This window comes from Vipera berus (assembly GCF_964194415.1).
Source record: "Vipera berus genome assembly, chromosome: 4".
NCBI lineage: Eukaryota > Metazoa > Chordata > Lepidosauria > Squamata > Viperidae > Vipera > Vipera berus.
Window position 1 is genome coordinate 30223750 of NC_138206.1, and position 23899 is coordinate 30247648.

Here is a 23899-nt window from a genome sequence, read left to right on the forward strand (position 1 = left end):
TAGCCTGGATTTATATTTAATAAACATAGTGAAAAATAAATCAAGATACCACATGATAGCTTTACCAATTACTGTATATACATATTCTCAGAAAGCTTTAGTGTTCAGTATTTAGTAGGAAAACAAATGGCATAAAATATAATTATAGTAGAATCTTTAGGATGTTTACATATAAATAAACCCAACAGATATCCTTTTAAAACCATTTTTCTAGGTTACTATCAAAATTTGGCATGTACATTTAGAGGTAAATCCAGAGAAAACTTTAGTCCTATTGCTTTTTTAGCCTATTATTGTTTCAATTAATATTGTCATTTTAGGACATCTTAAAAAAACCTTCAGTATTGTACAGTAATTGCACCAACACCTATGTGGCTCTTTATGAATACAGATAGTTTTGTGCTGATCATGCTGTTACTTTGGCTTCCAGTAGAATCCAATAATGTAAATGTTTCTTTTTTCCCTGTGGAATCTAATACATTTATTCATAACTTGAATCCATAATAACCTGATAGTAACTAAGGCATGATTGACTGTGATAAAGTGCTGTGGCCCCTAAATGAGCACAATGGTGCACAAGATGAATCTATGCAAAGGCTCTCCAAACTGCATTTGCCATATGCTCAAGAAGGAGCCATGAGTCCAGGAGGACCCCTAAGTTGCACACCAGCTCAGTTGATGACACCTAGGAAGACCAAAACTCACCTCCGTCTTGCTAGGTCTGAGTCAAATCCAGTTCTTCTCTATCCAAACCCTTACAGTCAATGGGCAACAGACCAACACCTGGTCAGCATAACTTTGCTAATTCAGGGTGAAAACCTGGATATACTGATGATACTGCATTCAATGCAATATATCTGTCAGTGTTCTTGTTGGATATCAAAGAGGAGGGGCAAGAGACCCAAGACCTAAGCCATCCCATGTTGCAGAGACCTAGAGTTCAATCTGCCCACTCAACTCTTAATGGAAGTGGTCATAGAGAAATGAAGAAAATGACCACAAAACAGTACTCCCTGCTATCAATCTCTAGAGACAGTCGAGAAGGATACCATCGTTGATAGTACCAAAAGTTGCTGAAAAATCCAGGAGACCTGTGACAAAGCCGCCATGTCAATTCCAAACTTTCACAGGTGATTCACAAATTGCTGAAAAATCCAGGAGACCTGTGACAAAGCCACCATGTCCATTCTGAACTTTCACAGGTGATCCACAAGAAATGATTAAACTGTATCTCAAACTGAAACCTGTCTGAAACAGTGCAGATAGTCTGCTTTATTCAAGGCACTCTGAAACTATCACCTTCTCAATAACCTTTCTTAAAGGGGAAGGTTGTAGACTGTACTAAATTTATATACAGTCAGGAATGGCCTCTTGAGAATTATTATTATTATTATTATTATTAATTTTATTTATATACCACCCTTCTCCCGAAGGACTCAGGGCGGTGAACAGGGCAATACATGTTAAAAAGACAGAATACAAAAATTAAAAAAAGATTAAACAAGTGCCCAGAACTCTTAAATAGATTAAAATGCATTTAAAAGTAATAAAAACCCAACCCCCTCCCATCAGGCCAGGCCAGCTTGTTCAAAAAGATACGTCTTTAGATCGCGCCAGAAGGAGCGACCCCTTCATGGATTACTGCCTTGTCGTGGTGAAGGGGCTTGCGTAATTCAATGAAGCTATGAGCTATGCCGTGCAGGGCCACCCAAGACGGACAGGTCATAGCAGAGAGTTCTGACAAAACGTGATCCACTGGAGAAGGAAATGGCAACCCACTCCAGTATCTTTGCCATGAAAACCCTATGGACAGTACCAAAAGGCAAAACGATATGACGCTGGAAGATGAGCCCCTCAGGTCGGAAGGCGTCCAATATGCTACTGGGGAAGAGCAGAGGGCTAGTACTAGTAGCGCCAGAAAGAATGAAGCGACTGGGCAAAAGCCGAAAGGACGCTCAGCTGTGGATATGTCTGGTGGTGAAAGGAAAGTCCGATGCTGTAAAGATTTTTTCTCCATAGGAACCTGGAATGTAAGATCCATGAATCAAGGAAAGCTGGACGTGGTCAAACAAGAGATGACAAGACTAAACATTGACATCTTAGGTATCAGCGAACTAAAATGGACAGGAATGGGTGAATTTAATTCAGATGACCATCAGGTATACTACTGCGGGCAAGAATCCCTCAGAAGAAATGGAGTAGCCTTCATAGTCAATAAAAAAATAGGAAAAGCAATACTGGGATACAATCCTCAAAATGACAGAATGATCTCAGTTCGAATCCAAGGCAAACCATTCAATATCACAGTAGTCCAAGTCTATGCCCCAACCACCGGTGCTGAAGAGGTCAGTCCTAGAGGAGATCAACCCTGACTGCTCTTTAGAAGGCCAGATCCTGAAGCTAAAACTCAAATACTTTGGCCACCTAATGAGAAGGAAGGACTCACTGGAGAAGAGCCTAATGCTGGGAAAGATTGAGGGCAAGAGAAGAAGGGGACGACAGAGAATGAGGTGGCTGGATGGAGTCATTGAAGCAGTAGGTGTGAGCTTAGATGGACTCCAGAAGATGGTAGAAGACAGGAAGGCCTGGAGGAACATTGTCCATAGGGTCGCGATGGGTCGGACACGACTTTGCAACTAACAACAACAAGAAGAAGAAGGAGCGAAGGTCGGGCGCCATCCAAAGCTCAACCAGAAGACGGTTCCATAAATCCGGCGCGCCCACAGAGAATGCCCTCCCCCTGGGGGCCACCAGTTGGTATTCTTTGACCGGTGGTACCCTGAGGAGACCCTCTCTGTGGGAGCTTATTAGGCGGAGGGAAGTTGATGCCAGCCGCAGGTGCTCCCCAAGGTCTTCTGGACCCATGCCATGTAGGGCTTTGTAGGTCAATACCAGCACCTTGAACCTCACCCGGAAGACAACTGGGAGCCAATGCAGCTCGCGGAGCAGAGGTGTAACATGGGAGTATCGGGAGACTCCCAACACAACTCTCGCGGCTGCATTCTGTACCAGTTGGAGCCTCCGAGTGGTCTTCAAGGGCAGCCCCATGTAGAGAGCGTTGCAGTAGTCTAAACGAGAGGTCACGAGCGCATGAGTGACCGTACGCAGGGCATCCCGGTATAGATAGGGCCGCAACTGGCGCACCAGGCGAACCTGGGCGAAGGCCCCCCTAGTCACGGCCACTATGTGATCTTCCAAAGTAAGCCGTGAATCTAGGAGGACTCCCAAGTTGCGAGCCCTATCTACGGGGGGTAATACCTCACCCCCCATAGAAAGAGATGGGATATTCTGAATATCCCGGGATGCCGGTATGCACAGCCACTCAGTCTTGTCGGGGTTGAGTTGAAGTCTGTTCCTCCCCATCCAGACCCGAACCGCTTCCAGGCAACGGGACATCACGTCGAGGGCATCACTTTTAATTCTTCAAAGCAGGTGATATGTTATCAATACTATTAGTTCATTATCAATATAAACAGTGATTTATAACTTGAAAAATGTCCTTAAATTTCAGTGAAATGTAGTATTAGAATTGTGAATTATTACCACAGGAATAGTATCAAGCTCCAAATCTCCAGACAGTTTATATATTAAATAGCAAGCAGGCAAGCTAATAATCTGATGAATACATTGACTTTACTCAGAAACCATAGTATGTTTTGAACCAATATAAGTTTTGCATAGCCTTAACAAGCACCAACAAAGGATACCAAGCTGGCAGTAATAGCCAATACCCTATAGGCTCAAGTTCCAAATGGATCTCAACAGACTTGAACACTGGGTCCTATCTAACAAAATGAAATTCAATGGAGAGAAAAGTAAGATTTTACACTAAGGGGGAAAAAAACCAACCCCAAATGTACAGGTAGAGCTTAGGTGAAACATAAGTCAATAGTAATTAACTGCAAGAAGGATCTTGGAGTTCTAGTAGACAATCACTTAAATAGGAGCCAGCATTGTGCTGCAGCTACCCCCCCCCCCAAAGAAAAGCCAATGCAATCCTGAACTACATTAACAGGGGGATAGAATCAACATTATGTGAAGCATTAGTACTGCTTTATAATGCCTTGGAATACTGCATCCAGTTTTGATCACCACAATTGAAACAAGATGTTGAGACTCTGGAAAGAGTGCAGAGAAGGCGGGCTGGAGGCTAAAATATATGAAGAATGGTTGCAGGAATTGGGTATGTCTGGTCTAGTGAAAAGAACGGCTAGAAGTGACATGACAGCATATTCCAATAGGCTGCCACAAAGAAGAGGGGGACAATCCATTTTCTAAACCACATGAAGGCAGGACAAGAAGCAATAGATGGAAACTAATCAAGGAGGCAAGCAATCTAGACCTAAGGTGAAATTTTCTGACAGTGAGAACAATTAACCAGTGGAATGGCTTGCCTTCAGAAGTTATAGGGTCTCCTGATTGAGCAGCGAGTTGGACTGGAAAACCTCCAAGGTCCTTTCCAACTCTGTTATCCTATTCTGACTTTATTTAAAATACAACTAATTCTCATGTAAAAGCAGAATTCTGCAACATTCATCTTGAGATTCTGGCCACAGCTAGTTCATGATTAGTGCAAGTTTGAATAATGCAATATTTAATTTCATGTGAATTATAAATTGATACCAGGTCGTATATAATGTAAATCAAAATTCAGTAAATGCAAATATAGCACAGTTAAGGCTCATGCATGCAGTTGTTGTTGGGGTTTTGATGATACAATAACTTTTATGTATACACAATGGAGAAAAGGAATATTCCATCAGTGGGAAATAGCGGTGTGCTATTGAAGGAGTTTGCTCTCAATGATTTTGAAGATGTCTTTTGAGATGTAGAAGTTGTAAGGCAAAAAATTATGGATGCTGATCATAATATTGATCAAAGCATGCAAATTCTGCAATTGGAGGATAAAGCACTTTGAATCTACCAGCATATATGAAGATTTAAAGCAAAAGAAAACAGTCTACACTGTTAAAATATTTTGAAAGAGAATAAAGATGTTTTCAACTGTGTAAACTTACTATATATTCTTCGTATCATTTATATTTCATTAATAAACATTTGAAAATTTATGTTTTCATAAATTTATATTTCCAGAGCTGGAATCAATTTCCATGTTTCCATAGAAATATCACTTTGAATAGTGCAATTCAAATAATGTGACCATTTCATTGGATTAATCATCTATACAAATTGAGACCTACCTGTTTTTAAAACTTCTAAACAAATTATTTTTTAAAAAAGTGGAGGTCAACAGGCACCATCTAAGGGTGCCTGTAGATAAGAGGTGCCTGGAAATAATGGATTATCTGGACCCTTTTCAGTCAGGTTTCAGATCCAGATATGGGACAGAAACAAGCATGAGATATTGGTCGCACTCATGGATGATGTCTCATATGACAGATGGGACAGGGTATATCTATTCTTCTTTTTCTTGATCTCTTGGTAGCTTTCAATACCATTAAAATGGTATCCTTTGGCACTGATTTAGGGTGTTTGGGGTGGGGGGGCATAGTTCACAGTTCACACTCCTTCCTCTAAATCTGGTTTCAATTGATAAGGAGCAAAAGGTCCAGCTCACAGCCATTGTTTGTGGCATGCTACAGGGCTCATTGCTTTCTGCACTCCTTTTTAACATCTACGTGAAACCACTGGATAAGATCATCCATCACCATGGAATGAGGTATCACTAGTAGGCTGATGATAACTAGTTCCACCTGGAGGCTGTGAATGCCCCTTTGCAGTCCTGGAGGCTGTGGGAACAACACACTCCAACTGAATCCTGATAAGACAGAGTGGGTAATGCAGATAGCAGTTGTGCCTAAAGGGTCTTCGCTCAACTTCGTGCTGTGTAAAGTTGCACCCTTTCCTAAACTGGGAAGCTTTCTGCTCAGTCACTCATGATTGAGTGAATGTACCTCTCATTTGGACTACTGCAATATGTTCTATATGAGGCCACCCTTGAAAAGTATCCAGAAGCATCAGCTGGTGCAAAATGTGGCCATGTGAGCTATATTGGGTGCCCAAAGAAGGACACATATACTATCTCCGCTTTGCAAGCTGCATTGGGTGCCAGTTGCTTTCAGGGCCAACTCCAGATGTAATTATGACCTAGAAAGACCTAAATAGTATGGGACCTGGCCATCTACAGAGCCATCTTCATCCCATTATATCAGCCTGCCTCACCTGGTCAGGTAGGAAAGGCATATTGCAGACTCCCAAAGAATTCCAACTGGTGGGGTTCATAAAGAGAGCCTTCTCTTCCATTGCCCACACACTGTGGAACACAGGGCCCCACTTTCCTGGCCTTGCAGGTTGTACAGAGAAGCAGGGAGCCCTGGGGCTGGTTAGCATCCTGAAAGCCTGTTTCCCCCCCACCGATCTTTTAAATAATTTTAACATTCTTTGCCTCTTTTATATTTCACATGCTGTTTTTATGCTTTGAATATTTTATTGTACACTGCCCAGAGTCCCTCTCTGAGGGAGATGGGTGGTTCTTAAAAATGATAAATAAATAAATTGAAGCTATCATCCAAATGTTTGGAGATAAACTATAAATATTTCTATATTTCTACCTAATAAAATTGAGTTTTCAACAAATGGACAAAAGAATAAAAACTCCCTGCCATTAAAAACAGCTTCTGACATATTCAGATTTAAGATGACCAGTTCACTATCCCAATTTTCCCCATGAATCCCTTGTTACTGTAACATGGATTTAATTAGCAATGTTGGTGTCAGACATGAGAATTAAAAGATTAGAAAATCTGTGGATGCTGCAGTTGCCATTGAGTTATGAATTTTAAAATTCATGACAAAAGGGTTTGAATCGTTGTGACTCTATGAAAAGTAGATTAATTTAACAACAGGTCTTACAATTGTTCTAAAAGCATTTCCCACGGTATAATCCTATTACTCATCTTAGAGAATTAAGAAAATCTTGGTAAGGGACTGGATGGTTACAAATGAGAAACATTTTTCATGTACTTGGAGGGACTGTTTTATTGTTGCATGTTGCACAGAGTGCCCTGACATTAAAAGAAAAAATCCAGGACTAAACTAAGATATTAATTAAACTCTATGTACATCCTGACAGATGATGTAGCAGGGCAGCAATTCATCCCATGGTCTCCCTCTTCCCTTGACTTCGTTTTCTTTGTTTTGTCATTTGCCCAGACACAAAGGCAAAAACCTTTAATGATTGCATAGACACCCATTCTGCCAAATCCAATAATTACAACCCCCAAAAGCCCAGAAAGGGAATATTGAGCGCTTGTGCTGAGTCATTGAAGCCCAGGTGTGAAAACATCATAGTAATTACTTTTGAGTCATGCTAACAGGCACATTTAATTAGTTCTGAACTAGGGGGGAGGAGGAGTGACAGGAAGTTTAACAAACTACTGTATTTTAAAATAGATTATTTTTTTATTTATTAACATACTTGTCAAATTTTATTTTGTAGAGTTTCTCCAAGACAAGAAGGTACTCAGCAGGTGAAACTTTTTTAAAAATTTAATCGACCTATTCCAGGTCGATTCCATAGGTTTCTGATTATTAGTACCTTAAAAAATAAATGGGAACAGAACCTTAAGTAGAAAATGTATCTGATGTGGCTGAACTTGTTTACTTCTTGTTAAACATAAGGATGTTGCCTTTGACCAGATTTTTTGTGTACTTGTTCTATTTCTTTTTTAAAAAAATCCTTACTATTGATACTGAGCATCCCGGTAACTTCTTTTAGAATATTGTACATATAAATTCTAAAGCATCTTTTCACTTATTTATTCATTTGTCAGCTTGCATGCTTCTTCAGTCACAAAGTCACAAGTGGTTTATGGCTTATAAAGCAGAACTGAAATAGTGATTAAAAAAATCAAAAATAACAAATCAGAATTTAGAAAAAGAACACAAGGCATACATCAGCTAAGGTAACTAGCACTAACTTATTTCCCACCAACTTCCAAATAGGCTTAAGCCATGGTTGGAGAAATGAGAATGAGCCCTATATCTCATTTTAAACTATACTTTGAAAAACAATTATACAATTGATTTCCTTTATAAAATAGAACGTCTCTGCAAATGATTATCATTTTTTCATTTAAGAAACTAATATAAACAGACTCTAAACATAGTGACACCAGATTCTTTATCAGTTTACCATTATGTCTGAAACAAATAGAATTTGTCTCATGCTGAGCCTATGTTCTATCATCTACTTCTACTTTTCTTTTTATTTATTGCCTGAGGAAAAGTTTTATAAAACTGAAAAACATCCATTTTCTTCCTTAATAGGAGTCAGTAAATGTGTTGATCGAATTTTGCGCTTTAAGTTTAAAACATTATATCTTCTTTTTCTTTTTGGATAGCAAATTAAAGTATGAGATCTTCAAATGCCGTTCTCTCTCTTTCCCACTCTCTCAGGATGATGGCTGTGGTAAACTATAAAGGTAAAGGTAAAGGTTCCCCCGCACATGCGTGCTAGTCGTTTCCGACTCTAGGGGCCGGTGCTCATCTCCGTTTCAAAGCCGAAGAGCCAGCGCTTGTCCGAGGACATCTCCGTGGTCATGTGGCCAGCATGACTAGACACCAAAGGCACACGGAACACTGTTACCTTCCCACCGTAGTGGTCCCTATTTTTCTACTTGCATTTTTACGTGCTTTCGAACTGCTAGGTTGGCAGAAGCTGGGACGAGTAACAGGTGCTCACTCTGTTATGCGGCACTCGGGATTCGACCCGCCAAACTGCCGACCTTCTGATCGACAAGCTCAGCATCCTAACCCACTGAGCCACCGCGTCCCTTATGTGGTAAACTATAGATTATTTTAATTAGGATTTAACTTAAACTAAAAAGCCAATTAGAGAAACACAAGAGGTCAGAAAGGAATAATGAAAACCAGTATCGACATTGTTCATTGTGCTGTAGCAACTTGATTCCCTCTCAAGGTTTCCTGTTGCTGGCCAATCACATGCCAAACAAATCTTCCAGACATACAGCACTTGTTATAGTAAAAAAAGAAAACAATCTGTTCTATCTAAGGAATTGATAGGTTTTCTATAGCAGGAGTTTTCATAAATTAAAGGCCATTACATTAAAACTGAGTACGTCAGAAGTAAATGGAGATAAACCTGATTGCAGTATTGTAGCCTCTCAGAATTCTTAGGCTCCTTTTTTAAAAAAAATAAACTTTTCACAGCAAAAGTGTGATGTGAAATGCAGAGGAATGGCTAACCATTATTTTTGTTGCTAAGTAATTGGAATTACTGATTTTGCAGTTGGAGTAGGAAGGGGATAATGATTTGCATTGTTCAATTCTGCAAATAACTGACTTTCAAAAGAGAAAATCTAATAGGCTATCAGCCAATTTGTGTTGCTAAGATGTATGCAGTAGCACTAACTACTACATGGATTTAGTGATTTATTCCATTGTTAAATAGTTTTCATATTTTCGTAAGGTTTTAAAAAGAAGAATGTGACAACAAAGGGCCAATTTATGAGGAATTGGATGGATCCAGTTCAGTATGTATTTTCTTAAGCTCTCAAATCTGAACAATATGGGAGTTACATAAGTCATGATTTCATGTATAAGATTTTACATGTACAAGGTTTTACATGACTGCCAACCCTTAGAGAAGAGGTAAAATTTCCATTTTACACAGTATGTCCTTCTACTGATCACCAGAAAGTAGTACAAGAAAGGTTTTGTCCTGTACATAGCCACAGATCTAGCCCTACAGCTAAATGCATCCAAAATAATGCATCTTGGCCTATACTGGTTTGTTTTACTGCCTTGAATAAAAAGGATCAAATTTCAACATCACAAACTAAATTATACTGCTCCATTTGGTGGCCCCTAAATAAACTCTACAGAAATATTATATTGCCTGTGGTATTTGTTAATGGACTTACATGGCATTGTTAATGGACTTACATGGCGTGATCATTTTAAAAAAAATTATATGAATCTAACAAATTCTCATAATGAACCATTTTGCCTGATTTGCAATTTTAATCATTAAAAGTATAAAACATTTCCTCACATTTTGCAAAAATGCAAGAACACTGAGTGATCACAACAACTTCCATTCCGCTTTGTTTTCCACACTCCAGAATCCATAGATTTGGAAGTTATATGAAAAAGGCTTACATATCATACGTACGAGCATGTATAGTGCACAAAACAGTTTCTATACCTGACACAACACAGATTCCTTTAGATCAAATGACCTGAATATCACTACAAAATATCCCTTGCTTTTCTGAACTTATTTCATTTTAGTAACTCTAGCCAATGCTTAGGATCTGCCAAAAAGAGTTCCCTTAAAGATTTTAATCTCTTAAAGATTTTGATCAAGAGATAAGCATGTTTAAAGGTGGACCTTCATTGGGTTGCAATTTAAATGAAGATCCCCCAGGATGAAATTAAAAAACAATCACTATCAGTCTAGCTCTTAGCCAGCAATGTGGAAGAAAGAATTATTCACTGTTTTTTGTTTAGTTTAATTCATCTTTGTGCTCAGTCTGGTCACTTACAGCAGGCGTGAGCTGGCTTTTAAGTAACTATGAAGAAGTCCCTTGATAACAGAACTTTTGTACAAATTGTGATCAAGTCATTTTAATGATGAATTAAATGAATTTATTTTACCAATTAACATATCTATAAGTACACATATTAAGGAGTCTCATTAATCTCAGAGAATAAAGTTACTTTTGAATAAATATGATTAGAACCCATGTAGCATGACAAGCTGCTACAACTAGTAGACTATTCATAGCAATATTTATTCATTCAGACTGTCATGTAAAGCTCAATATAAAATATTATCAGTATGAAAATACTATTCAAATAATTTAAACAAAAAATGGTAAATAAATATAAATATTCCTGTGTCTGAATAGAGGCGGCTTCCAATGGTTAAATATCCATTAAAATATTGACAAAGTAAAAATAACAACCCTTATACTTAAAAGATAATATAATGGTCATTAGGCAACAATTCCATAATAAACATCACATTTTATTGGGGTCAACTGATGGAAGTAAACCTCCATGGATGTCAACAAAAGGCATTACAAACCAAGTCTGGCTCATTTTGACAAATCTAAAAGGGACAAGACATGGATTTCATGAAAATTAAAAAGTTGGTTCTATTGACTGAGCCCTTCATCACTAATATCAGGCAGGAAACAGTTTTCATTTATTTCATTTACTGATAAGAGACATAACTAAACTATTTCTCCTTAACAAGCAGTACAATGGGTTGTAGGGGAGAAAATTATAATGGAGAGGTGGACTTAGCGCTAATGAAACTTATGTATGAAGCATCACAAATATACATTCATTTATTTCTAAATATCATAGTTTCATTCTAGAGAACAAGGCACAGTGTTTCCTTCTCCAATTTTTTTCCCTGCAAAGCAGCCTGGAGTGAGAAGTAGTGATTGATACACTGTCATATATGGCTGAAGGAGATTTAATCTCTGAATTTCTTTCATCCTAGTCCAACATCTTAACTGCTACATTATCCTGCAATGTGTACAGTACACTGAATCTTTATAACTTTTTCAACATTTCATATTAAATATAATAATACCATTTTAAGAGACAGATATTGCTAGTTAAACATTCACTAAAACTAGTATGCATTCAAAAAACAAGAGAATAAGAAAAGTAAAGATTAAGAGTCACACCAAACTGAAGAAATACATACAAGGATTTAATTATAGATTGATGTGCAACCCAAAGCTTATGAAAAAGAAAATTATGTACAGACAGATTGCACATTATATTTAATCCTTGTACTGCTGCCAGAAGGAAAACTGTTTGCTTACAGAGTAGAGTAGAGTAGAGTAGAGTAGAGTAGAGTAGAGTAGAGTAGAGTAGAGTAGAGTAGAGTACAGCAGAGCAGAACAGAATAGAATAGAATAGAATAGAATAACAGAGTTGGAAGGGACGTTGGAGGTCTTCTGGTCCAACCCGTGCTCAGGCAGGAAATCACATGAATGGGTATCCAATCTTTTGTTAAAGATTCTTGTCCAGTCTCTTATTAAAACCTTCCAGTGTTGGACATTCACAACTTCTGGTGACAAGTTGTTCCACTGATTAATTTTTTTAACTGTCAGGAAATTTCTTCTTAGTTCTCTCCTTGATTAGTTTTCATCCATTGCTTCTTGTCCTGCCCTCAGGTGCTTTGGAGAATAGCTTGACTCCCTCTTCTTTGTGGCAACCTGAGCTATTGGAACTATCATGTCACCTGTAGTCCTTCTCTTCATTAAACTAGGCATACCCAATTCCAGCAACAGTTCTTTATGTTTTAGCCTCCAGTCCCTTAAAAGTAATCCCTGCAAATATTTCTGGATTAAATTGGAGTGAAATTGAAAAGAGTGCTAAATTTCTCCAGTGTGATAGCAGCTCTAAAATGAAGCTTTCTCATACAAAGATAACATGACATAAAGGTCATGTTATCTAAATTTGTAGGGTGCAGATTTTTGTTTACATTTTTACACAGTAAAAATGCTGCCTGGAAACCATTTTATATGTGCATGAAATACTTAAATGTTATTTTTTTTCCTTATTTTCCAATGAACATTTTGGAAAGAATCTGTGGAAATTGTTTGTCTATGAAACTGGTAGGAAAATCAATGTGATTCATAGACTACTGGACCTGCAAAATAAAACATATGTGCATAGGATTCTGCTATTACCGAATGTGTGGGAAGCTTCCCACTCAAGATAAATGCTTTAAGTTTTTTCTAAAGATAAGTATCTGTCCTCTTATCTTCAAAAATATCAAACCTCTTTATAAAACAAAAGTCAAAATAAGTCATTGAAAATCACCCCTTCCCTTCAAGAGCTATACTTCTTTGAGAATAATCTGCTGGAACTAAGGGCCTTGTAGGGTTTAGGCAGTGGTGGGATTTAAATATGTGAACAAATGGTTCTCTGTGTGGTTGCCGCTTCCGGAAGTCCATTCTGGGCCTGGGCAATAAAAAGCTACCGGTTCTGCCGAACTGGTGCAAACTGGCTGAGTCCCACCACTGGGTTTAGGGCTGAAGTAAAGATGGCCATGGTGACATCCTTCTAACATTTTCTCTCTTAGGTTCACTTTTTCTCCTGTTTTATTGTCCCTATCTTTCTCTTTATATATACCTATTTATCTATTATTATCTATTATTTTTAGCTAAAATAGGCAAACTGCTTCTAGAAAATTTCTGAAGATAGTCTAAGCTCCAAATGAAATCAAGCCAAAGGCTACACCTTACCCAAGCTTAACAGAACGTAATATATTAGTTTCATTTCAATAGATCCTGTGCAGTATTCTCTGCGGTTGCGCTAAAGGAAGTATCCCAAAGGGTTTTGTTCTGAGAACATGTACCATATTTCCATCTTGCTTCAAGTCCTTCCTAATATCTTTTCATTCATTCTAACATATTTTTCTTATATCATGTTTTCCAACAAAAACTGAATATTCATATTCTGTGATGACTGACTGAAAAATCATTAAACTGATTAATGTAAAAATCCTCAGGGGAAAAAACCCTTAAAAGATGGAACATAGATAATAAGAGAAGAGAGAAACCAAAATATATAATTTTGCCATTTTGCTGTCATCTCATTGAATGGATATATCCTTCAATTTATCCCTTTTCATGAGATATAATGTTTCTCAAAGGACAAAGAAAAGGAGGGAGCTCATATGTTAGTCAATGTCACTGATGAGATCACATTCTTGGATTAGAAAACTGAGGTAACTGCAGAAACACTGCAAGAAAAAAACTTTTTGTAATAGTAATAGCCGTCTTAGTAGCTAGCCAATGTTACTGGCTTGTAGCCATTGAATTCATTTATTTATTGGCAGCTTTCCACTACCAATTACATTGACAGCTTTTGCTCAGTGACACGAGACAATATTGTGTACTGTTTTTACAATAAGAGTCAGAACCTTTTGAAGAATATCCATGAATTTCGACAAAAACCCGTTCCATTTTTTTTCCACTTCAAATGTTTTGCACTTTTATTTCGTTCTCCCTTTTACAGCGATGTAGGATCAGTTTATAAAGTGAACTCAAGTCATTGAGCTAAAGGAAAAGGACTCACGTTGTAGAAAATAAACAGAAAGAATTGTGAAGAGAATGAATAAAACTGAAATTTCTCTTTCTAAATATGTCACCAGCATTCAAAAATGAGTTCTTCTAAGTGATTTGCTTTGAATATTAGGTGCATTTTTCAATATTAACAAGATGCTATACCTAGTTCTCTATTTTGCCTTCTGGTGCCTCTACCTCTTTCTTCCTTGATCCTACACTAATCCTTTAATGCACCAGAAACTATGTGGGACATGAAAGGGAGGGAACATCCTTTTATACCAAATCAGAAACCTCAACTAAAAGCACAATATCTCTGATGGGAAGGCAACATTTCATTTTTCATTAACTTCAACAGGTAATCATTACGTGTCAATTTCGATTTAGACAAAAGTTCTAGTTTTGTCCTTGGTGCAAGTAATTTGGAGATTGTGGGGATTGTGTATTCACCCATAGGAAGTGTACATATAGCAATGTGAGGCCCACATTTTTGGTATGAATCCAATACTGTTTATGTATTATCTACTAAACTACCATAAAATTTTATCCTTCTGCTGGGGAAGAGATAAGACAAAAAATTAATAATGAGACAGGAGTACCGAAAAAGATAAGAGTTCTACAGAGTTCTACAAAATTCAGAAGCATGGAAGAAAGAGCCTGACTATCTGTGGAACAATGGACAAGGATACTCTGTTGGAGATCACAGCAAGGAGAGCCCCAGTGGCTCCCTCAATAAAGCTAATATTCAAGAATCAATAGAAAATACTTGCAGGACTACTTCTTTTCCACTGTGTCCCTCAAAATGTAGGAAGAAGTACATATTCTGAGTCCCTTTTTTCAAACAGTACCATCTTGTTGGATCCAAAGGTCATGTCTTCTCTGTGGCAGCATCTGCCCTATGGAATAGCATCCATCTTGAATCTGGGTGGCTCAAATTCTCTTAGCCTTTTGCAAGGCACTGAAGACCTGCCTGTTTCCCTTGGCAATGTGCTGGGTAGTTAGGTGAACTCTGATATTGAAACTCTTTATGTTTTTTTACTGGATTTTTTTAATCTTAGAATTTTTATGTTATATACAGATGTGTAGTTGTTGTTTTAAGTCCTGTATGTCACTCAGGGTCACTGTGGTGAGATAGATGGTCATATACCGTATATACTTGAGTATAAGCCGAATTTTTCAGCCCACTTTTTGGGCTGAAAAATTCCACTTCGGCTTATACTCCAGTCAACAAAAAAAACTTACCAAGGACTTGTGCGCGGCCGAGGCTTTGGTGCTTCCGGGATCGCCCGCACCTCTCCCAAGCCACCGCCGTCCGAGACCTGCCGAAGTTTGGGGAGGTTTGGGGAGGTGCGCGCGCACCTCCCCAAACTCCGCGCCTTGCCTGCCTGCTTCTTTCCGCAGCGGAAAGAAGCAGGCAGGCAGGGCGCGGAGGAACGGAGACTTGCCGACGTTTGGGGAGGTTTGGGCGCCTCCCCAAACCTCGGCAGGTCTCCGTTCCTCCTGCCGACCTTTGGGGAGGTTTGGGCGCCTCCCCAAACCTCCCCAAACCTCGGCAGGTCTCCGTTCCTCCTGCCGACCTTTGGGGAGGTTTGGGCGCCTCCCCAAACCTCGGCAGGTCTCCGTTCCTCCTGCCGACCTTTGGGGAGGTTTGGGCGCCTCCCCAAACCTCCCCAGGTCTCCGTTCCTCCTGCCGACCTTTGGGGAGGTTTGGGCGCCTCCCCAAACCTCGGCAGGTCTCCGTTCCTCCTGCCGACCTTTGGGGAGGTTTGGGCGCCTCCCCAAACCTCCCCAGGTCTCCGTTCCTCCTGCCGACCTTTGGGGAGGTTTGGGCGCCTCCCCAAACCTCGGCAGGTCTCCGTTCCTCCTGCCGACCTTTGGGGAGGTTTGGGCGCCTCCCCAAACCTCGGCAGGTCTCCGTTCCTGTTTGGGGAGGTTTGGGCGCCTCCCCAAACCTCCCCAGGTCTCCGTTCCTCCTGCCGACCTTTGGGGAGGTTTGGGCGCCTCCCCAAACCTCGGCAGGTCTCCGTTCCTCCTGCCGACCTTTGGGGAGGTTTGGGCGCCTCCCCAAACCTCCCCAGGTCTCCGTTCCTCCTGCCGACCTTTGGGGAGGTTTGGGCGCCTCCCCAAACCTCGGCAGGTCTCCGTTCCTCCTGCCGACCTTTGGGGAGGTTTGGGCGCCTCCCCAAACCTCGGCAGGTCTCCGTTCCTGTTTGGGGAGGTTTGGGCGCCTCCCCAAACCTCCCCAAACCTCGGCAGGTCTCCGTTCCTCCGCGCAGACCTGCCGACCTTTGGGGAGGTTTGGGCGCCTCCCCAAACCTCCCCAAACCTCGGCAGGTCTCCGTTCCTGTTTGGGGAGGTTTGGGCGCCTCCCCAAACCTCGGCAGGTCTCCGTTCCTCCGCGCAGACCTGCCGACCTTTGGGGAGGTTTGGGCGCCTCCCCAAACGTCCCCAAACCTCGGCAGGTCTCCGTTCCTGTTTGGGGAGGTTTGGGCGCCTCCCCAAACCTCCCCAAACCTCGGCAGGTCTCCGTTCCTCCGCGCAGACCTGCCGACCTTTGGGGAGGTTTGGGCGCCTCCCCAAACGTCCCCAAACCTCGGCAGGTCTCCGTTCCTGTTTGGGGAGGTTTGGGCGCCTCCCCAAACCTCCCCAAACCTCGGCAGGTCTCCGTTCCTCCGCGCAGACCTGCCGACCTTTGGGGAGGTTTGGGCGCCTCCCCAAACGTCCCCAAACCTCGGCAGGTCTCCGTTCCTGTTTGGGGAGGTTTGGGCGCCTCCCCAAACCTCGGCAGGTCTCCGTTCCTCCGCGCAGACCTGCCGACCTTTGGGGAGGTTTGGGCGCCTCCCCAAACGTCCCCAAACCTCGGCAGGTCTCCGTTCCTGTTTGGGGAGGTTTGGGCGCCTCCCCAAACCTCCCCAAACCTCGGCAGGTCTCCGTTCCTCCGCGCAGACCTGCCGACCTTTGGGGAGGTTTGGGCGCCTCCCCAAACCTCGGCAGGTCTCCGTTCTTCCTGCCGACCTTTGGGGAGGTTTGGGCGCCTCCCCAAACCTCCCCAAAGGTCGGCAGGTCTGCGCGGAGGAACGGAGACCTGCCGAGGTTTGGGGAGGTTTGGGGAGGCGCCCAAACCTCCCCAAACAGGAACGGAGACCTGCCGAGGTTTGGGGAGGTGCCCAAACCTCCCCAAAGGTCAGCAGGTCTGCGCGGAGGAACGGAGACCTGCCGAGGTTTGGGGAGGTTTGGGGAGGCGCCCAAACCTCCCCAAACAGGAACGGAGACCTGCCGAGGTTTGGGGACGTTTGGGGAGGCGCCCAAACCTCCCCAAAGGTCGGCAGGTCTGCGCGGAGGAACGGAGACCTGCCGAGGTTTGGGGAGGTTTGGGGAGGCGCCCAAACCTCCCCAAACAGGAACGGAGACCTGCCGAGGTTTGGGGACGTTTGGGGAGGCGCCCAAACCTCCCCAAAGGTCGGCAGGTCTGCGCGGAGGAACGGAGACCTGCCGAGGTTTGGGGAGGCGCCCAAACCTCCCCAAAGGTCGGCAGGAGGAACGGAGACCTGCCGAGGTTTGGGGAGGCGCCCAAACCTCCCCAAAGGTCGGCAGGAGGAACGGAGACCTGCCGAGGTTTGGGGAGGCGCCCAAACCTCCCCAAAGGTCGGCAGGAGGAACGGAGACCTGCCGAGGTTTGGGGAGGCGCCCAAACCTCCCCAAAGGTCGGCAGGAGGAACGGAGACCTGCCGAGGTTTGGGGAGGCGCCCAAACCTCCCCAAAGGTCGGCAGGAGGAACGGAGACCTGCCGAGGTTTGGGGAGGTTTGGGGAGGCGCCCAAACCTCCCCAAAGGTCGGCAGGAGGAACGGAGACCTGCCGAGGTTTGGGGAGGCGCCCAAACCTCCCCAAAGGTCGGCAGGTCTGCGCGGAGGAACGGAGACCTGCCGAGGTTTGGGGAGGCGCCCAAACCTCCCCAAAGGTCGGCAGGAGGAACGGAGACCTGCCGAGGTTTGGGGAGGCGCCCAAACCTCCCCAAAGGTCGGCAGGAGGAACGGAGACCTGCCGAGGTTTGGGGAGGTTTGGGGAGGTGCCCAAACCTCCCCAAAGGTCGGCAGGAGGAACGGAGACCTGCCGAGGTTTGGGGAGGTTTGGGGAGGCGCCCAAACCTCCCCAAAGGTCGGCAGGAGGAACGGAGACCTGCCGAGGTTTGGGGAGGTTTGGGGAGGCGCCCAAACCTCCCCAAAGGTCGGCAGGAGGAACGGAGACCTGCCGACGAGCCGCGGCCACACAGGGTATTCCTGTGTATTCAGGCTTGCAGAACGGCGGATCGGCTTATACTCGAGTCAATAACTTTTTCCAGTTTTTGGGGGTGAAATTGGGGGTCTCGGCTTATACTCGAGTCGGCTTATACTCAAGTATATACGGTAAATTATTTAAATTAATAAAACTTTTGCTTTCCAGTTTAAAATTGCAATAAATGAGCCCTGCCTTTCTGTTTACCATCTGAAATCAAATTACTAAATGGTTAGGAAGGTAGATAGAATAGGTTTTTGGACCTCAAAGGCTGGAAAAGCATAAAAAATAATATGTAAGAAATAAGGGGGAAAAAACTAGTATACATCCATATGAAGTTTGAACCTGCTGTTGAATGAAGACATTTTGACAAAGTTGACAGGAAGTTTGTCACTAGTTTAAAATTTGGTGCATAGCTTGGCTAATCTGAGACTACATGCTGTCATGTAGTGGAAATTAAGGAAAATATTATCAGGACACTACATGCTGCCACTTAATGGAAATTAAGGAAAATATTGTTTTTTTTAAAAAAAACATTTTTGCTGTTGTTGGGGAAAATGCCTTAGGAAGGGATGGAAGGAAGGGCAATAGTTCATGTATCCATAGAGTTTACAACACATGATCAGCTCATGGATAGAAAAGGTAGAAATATACATATATTCACTATTCTTCATCAACATCATTTTAGCCATTGTCTATCCACTGCAGGATGAAGGCCTCTTCTGCATGTTTCCAACCAATACTGTCTTGAGCTTATCTTTGCCAGTTGGGCCCACAATACTTGCTGATGTTGTTGATCCATCTTGTTTTAGGTCTCTTTTGTGAACATTTTTTATCAAGTGGGATCCATTCTATAATTGCCTTAGTCCACCTGCCATCAGTTCTTCTTGCTATGTGACCGGCCCATTTCCATTTCAATTCTTTCACTCTTTTTGATAGTTTCGTATATTTTTGTTTGTTCTCTAATCCATGTGCAGATCTTTCTATCTTGTCTTTTGATGCCGAGCATGTACTTTCCATGGCTCTTTGTGCCACTCTTAGATTTTGTATCGATTGTGAAGTTAGTGTCCTTGTTTCACTGACATATGTTTTCACTATAATTATAGCTCATTATCACCTGAAGTCTTTAATGACTGATTCAGTAAATTTGTACTGATGCATTATTTCTGGTAACCTAACGATTAATTCTTCTAACTTGTCATTTCTTTCTTGTGACCCCAGTATCACTTGATTCTCTGAGTTGCCTCATTTATCTAATACTTAGTTTCCTTACATTCACATCCTTTCCTCAAGGAATATTTGTATCATATTCCTTTTATTGTTTCAAGTCAATTTTCTCAATTGTATAATATTTATGTAATGCTCTTTCTTCATTTGTTTATTTCTCCTGAAAATCACAATTCATTAGCTTCTATTTTTAGTCTACAAAATTGCAAATACAGATATACATCTGTCTTATTCCTACTTTCTTCCTACTTAGCAACACCCCCTCCCATTTTGATCCTACCAATCCATGTGTTTTATATTAAACAGTATAATCAAAGAAACAGAAAGTATCACATAAAACTTAATAAATTGTTCCTGAATGATTGCTTGAAGTTTTGAGAAACTTGTGGAAATAACCTGAACAAGAAAACTTTTTAAAAATTAAACTCTAAAATCTCTGCATTTATCTTAATAGTGTCTGTAATGTGTGCTATTCCCTGCATAATAAATCAATTTTCCTAGAAATTTTGTTTTATTCTGTGTGGGTTCTGTTGTTGGATCCAGGCAATAGTCATCCAGAAGTCTAAAACCATCGAGTTGCCAAGTCAAACTATAGGAGGGAACAATAAAATCACAAAGACAGGGTTGTGGAAAGGTTGTCATAATTTGGTAGCATGTTTCCCAATGGGCTATAATCCAGAGTCCATTTATTCTGTCACATGGTCACTGAACTAAATGATACGTATTCCAAGAAAACAGGTTTCCAAGTTTACTAATTCCAAATTCCTTATGCATCTCTCCTGCCATCCTCATTCCAGTTTCTGCTCACAGTAAATTGCTTTTGGCAGCTAGAACTGCAAAGTTTATTATTCATTCAACCACTATGTCCTTGTATAGTCAGCCAGAGGAGACATTGATTTATCATGAGATTTAAAGACCAATTTGAAAGAAAGTGATTCAAAATCACTTTCACAGTGATTTCACACTGGAATTCTAAATCTACTGAAATCATTTGGAATTAAGCCCAAAACCATCCAGCTTGGCTACTGATCCTACTTTAGTCTTTTAATGGTTATCAGCCTTTAGAATATGTGTTCCCCTAAATTCAATAGCTAATATTATTTACACAAATCAAACATAGATACAGTGCATGTATATAAATCTATCTTGGCATTAAATTTCCAACTAAAAAGGCAAGAGACTACTCTATTGTTCTCTCTGTAGACTTGAAATAATAATTTACTCTTTTGGATAAATGTTATTTCTACCCCAGATTAACAGCTATTTCAAATCTTGCTGTTCAGATAAATTTACTGATTAATATTTCACTAGGTACCTACCCTTGACCTTGATGTTATCACAAGGATTTTTGATTATATATTCTTACCATGAAGCTTACCATTCAGGTTCCACTTTGGGATATGACTGCCTATTTTATTCTGCATTAATCTCATAAACAACCAAATTATGGGTTAATTCCTCATTTGCTCATCTGTATTATAAAACAGCTTACCCACATGCTGTTATAGCATACCTGTTTTCTCTTCATTTTGGCTACTCACTGCCGTGTCTGTTTGGGGTTGCGCTGTTGCCTTGGCAGTAGCATCTTCTGCAGCACTAGGGGAGACGGCAGTGGTGGCAGTGGCAGGCACATCGGCTTGTTTGGGTTCCTCCTTGACTTGGGCTTCATCAGCCTCCAAGGATGGTGAATTATCAGTGGAAGCTTTAGTGGCACTTTCAGTGGCAGCAAGAGCAGCCTTTTCCTCCAATGGAGTAGCAGGAGTAGTGGCCTTTGGGACAGGTTGCTCTGAGCCACTATTGGCAATGCCATCTGCCTGCTTCTCATCTGCTGGGGTGCTTTCCCCTTTGCTTTCAACTCCAGGTAGGGCATTCTCAGCTGGAGCAACTTCTGTAATAGCAGTTTTGCCATCTGCCAGACCATTGGCAAGGAGCTCTTCCTTCTTCTCTCCACCTTCAACATCAGTAACTGGGGCATCTCCCTTCTTCTCTCCCTTGAGCTTTTTCCTTGTTATGTGTCCACGGAAGCTAGCCTGAATTTTGATGGCTGCCTTATGAGCTTTATCTTCTGGTTTGATGCCATCTTGTTCAATTTTTTGGTCAATGTCATCATTTTTTTCAACCTTTGAAGTGAAGGGGAAATGAAAGAAAGGGAAAACAATTAATTAACAATTAATTCAAAATGCCTCCACCAAGCAATATAGTTATGATATTTACATAACACATTGCAAAGGACACAATAATACAGTAGCATAAAAGAGTGAGGTAGTGTTCTTTTTTCTTGAAAAAATACAAAGTTCACAAATGTACAAATGTTAAATTGCTAATGCCCAAATAACTGAAGTATAAATGTCTCATATGCTCCATGTTCTATAAGCAAATAATTTTGATACATATTACCATTTAATCTGGGTTGCTATTATGCTGTAGAATATAAATTACTAACAGTCTCACAATAACCAATGCATACCTTAAGTAGTATTTCTATATCAGCATTCTATAAAAGTATTGCATAGGGAACCCAATTTGTGCAGGTATGCTGTACAACATTTATAGTACTTTTTCACCTTATTAAGCAGCTACAGGCTTGTGGTTCTTTTTTATTCCATGCCTAGCACAAACTAATGGAAATGATGGAACAAGAACTTATTTATATGTGTAATGTCCATGCTTGAGATAGTCTTGGACATCATAACTTACACAAATATATCCCATAAGTTTCTTCTGCATATTAGCTGAGCATATTAGCAGTGTAGAACAACTCTGATCAACCTGAACAGAAATGGGAGTCCCTTTTGAACATTATTTCAAGATACAAAGAAACATTTTCATAAATTTAAAACTTATTCAAACATACAAGAACCCACCATCAGTTTGAATGTTTAAAACAAAACTGTAGATTCCTTCAAGTCAAACCTGACATGTGATTTCATGTGCTATTTCTGTATAGTTTTATTGGTAACAATGTGAAAATGGCTAGGTCACTGCCTTCTTTAGTAGTGCTAGGATTCTTCAACCAAAAAACATTAAGCTAGTACTCCATCTTTTTCATTTTGAATGTTTTCTTAAGGAAAAATTCTGGAATAGATTTCAGGGATAGAAGGGGCTTATTAACAGAAGCCAATAGTTTTGAACATTATTTTAAAAGTGGATAAGATAGGTTGTTTGAGCAATCCAATCTTTTTTATTAATTACAACAGCTTAAAAATACTTTTCTATAAGAAAGAGGGAAGGAGAGATTCCATAATCCTCCAGTTCCTTTAATAGTTACAAATATACAAAAGACACTTTGAATTACATTTTCTTACATATTTAGCTGGAACAAATATTTGCCTAAATAAATAAATAGATAGATAAATGAATGAATGGATAGATAGATAGATAGATAGATAGATAGATAGATAGATAGATAGATAGATAGATAGATAGATAGATAGATGATAGAAAGAATATCTTTAGTGGAAAACTTTTTATTTATTCAAACTAGAAAGCAATTACCTACATAGTTGTACTTAATCATGTATACTAAATGTATACATAACTTGCAAGAAAAATGTTGTTCATTCCTGTGACCTTAGAGGGAAAACCAGTAATGCTTAACCATTAAGGCAAAGATTGTAAATTTTAGAGATGGTTTTCTTCAAATAGCTGTTGTCTAAATGTTAGAACACAGCAAACAGGAAATGTATAAACTTCAGACTGAAATATGTAACCTTAATAAAAATTATATTAATCTCCCAAACAATCTCTTTTTCTAGCTTTTTTTTGCTGCAATCTAACCACTCCATGAAATTAATCAGCTTCACGCAAGTGCTATATGTAAACTTGATCCCATTTTTATGCTCTGTGAGCAAAAATCATGTAACCATGACAAGTCCTCTTAGATCTGAATTAGATTCATCTTACAGAATGTTGTGAACAAAAGATCAGATCGAATAGAAGAGAGTGAAGCAAATAAAATTCAAATCAGCCCAGTTGGATTAGAAAGAATATAGCCATGATTTTAACCAACAATTGTTTGAAGTGGATTTGAGTATCTTAGTTTGTGAAATTAGGTCTAAGCCAATATGTTTTGGACTTTTCTCTCCATCACATACTTGCAAGAATTAAAGTTGGCTCATATTTACGTGTTTGTCAACTAGGACTCCGAGATCCTTCTCACAGTTACTACTATTGAGCAAGGTACCACCCTATACTATACCTGTACATTTGGTTTTTCTTGCCTAAATGTAGAACCTTACTTTTTTCACCACTGAATTTCATTTTATTAGATGGCACCCAATGTTCAAGTCTGTCAAGATCCTCCTGTATCTTAAGCCTA

At 40.7% G+C, this 23899-nt stretch overlaps 1 protein-coding gene across 1 annotated transcript in view; it reads right to left on the reverse strand.

Moving 5' to 3' along the window:
- GAP43 (growth associated protein 43) overlaps positions 1 to 23899 on the reverse strand; it is a gene marked incomplete at its 5' end in the record, with an annotated part of 74394 nt that overhangs the window by 16094 nt on the left and 34401 nt on the right. Inside the window, one exon of the mRNA XM_081326615.1 lies at positions 21095 to 21701. Coding sequence (XP_081182741.1) covers positions 21095 to 21701 — 607 coding nt within the window. The remainder of the gene's footprint in view (positions 1 to 21094; positions 21702 to 23899) is intronic.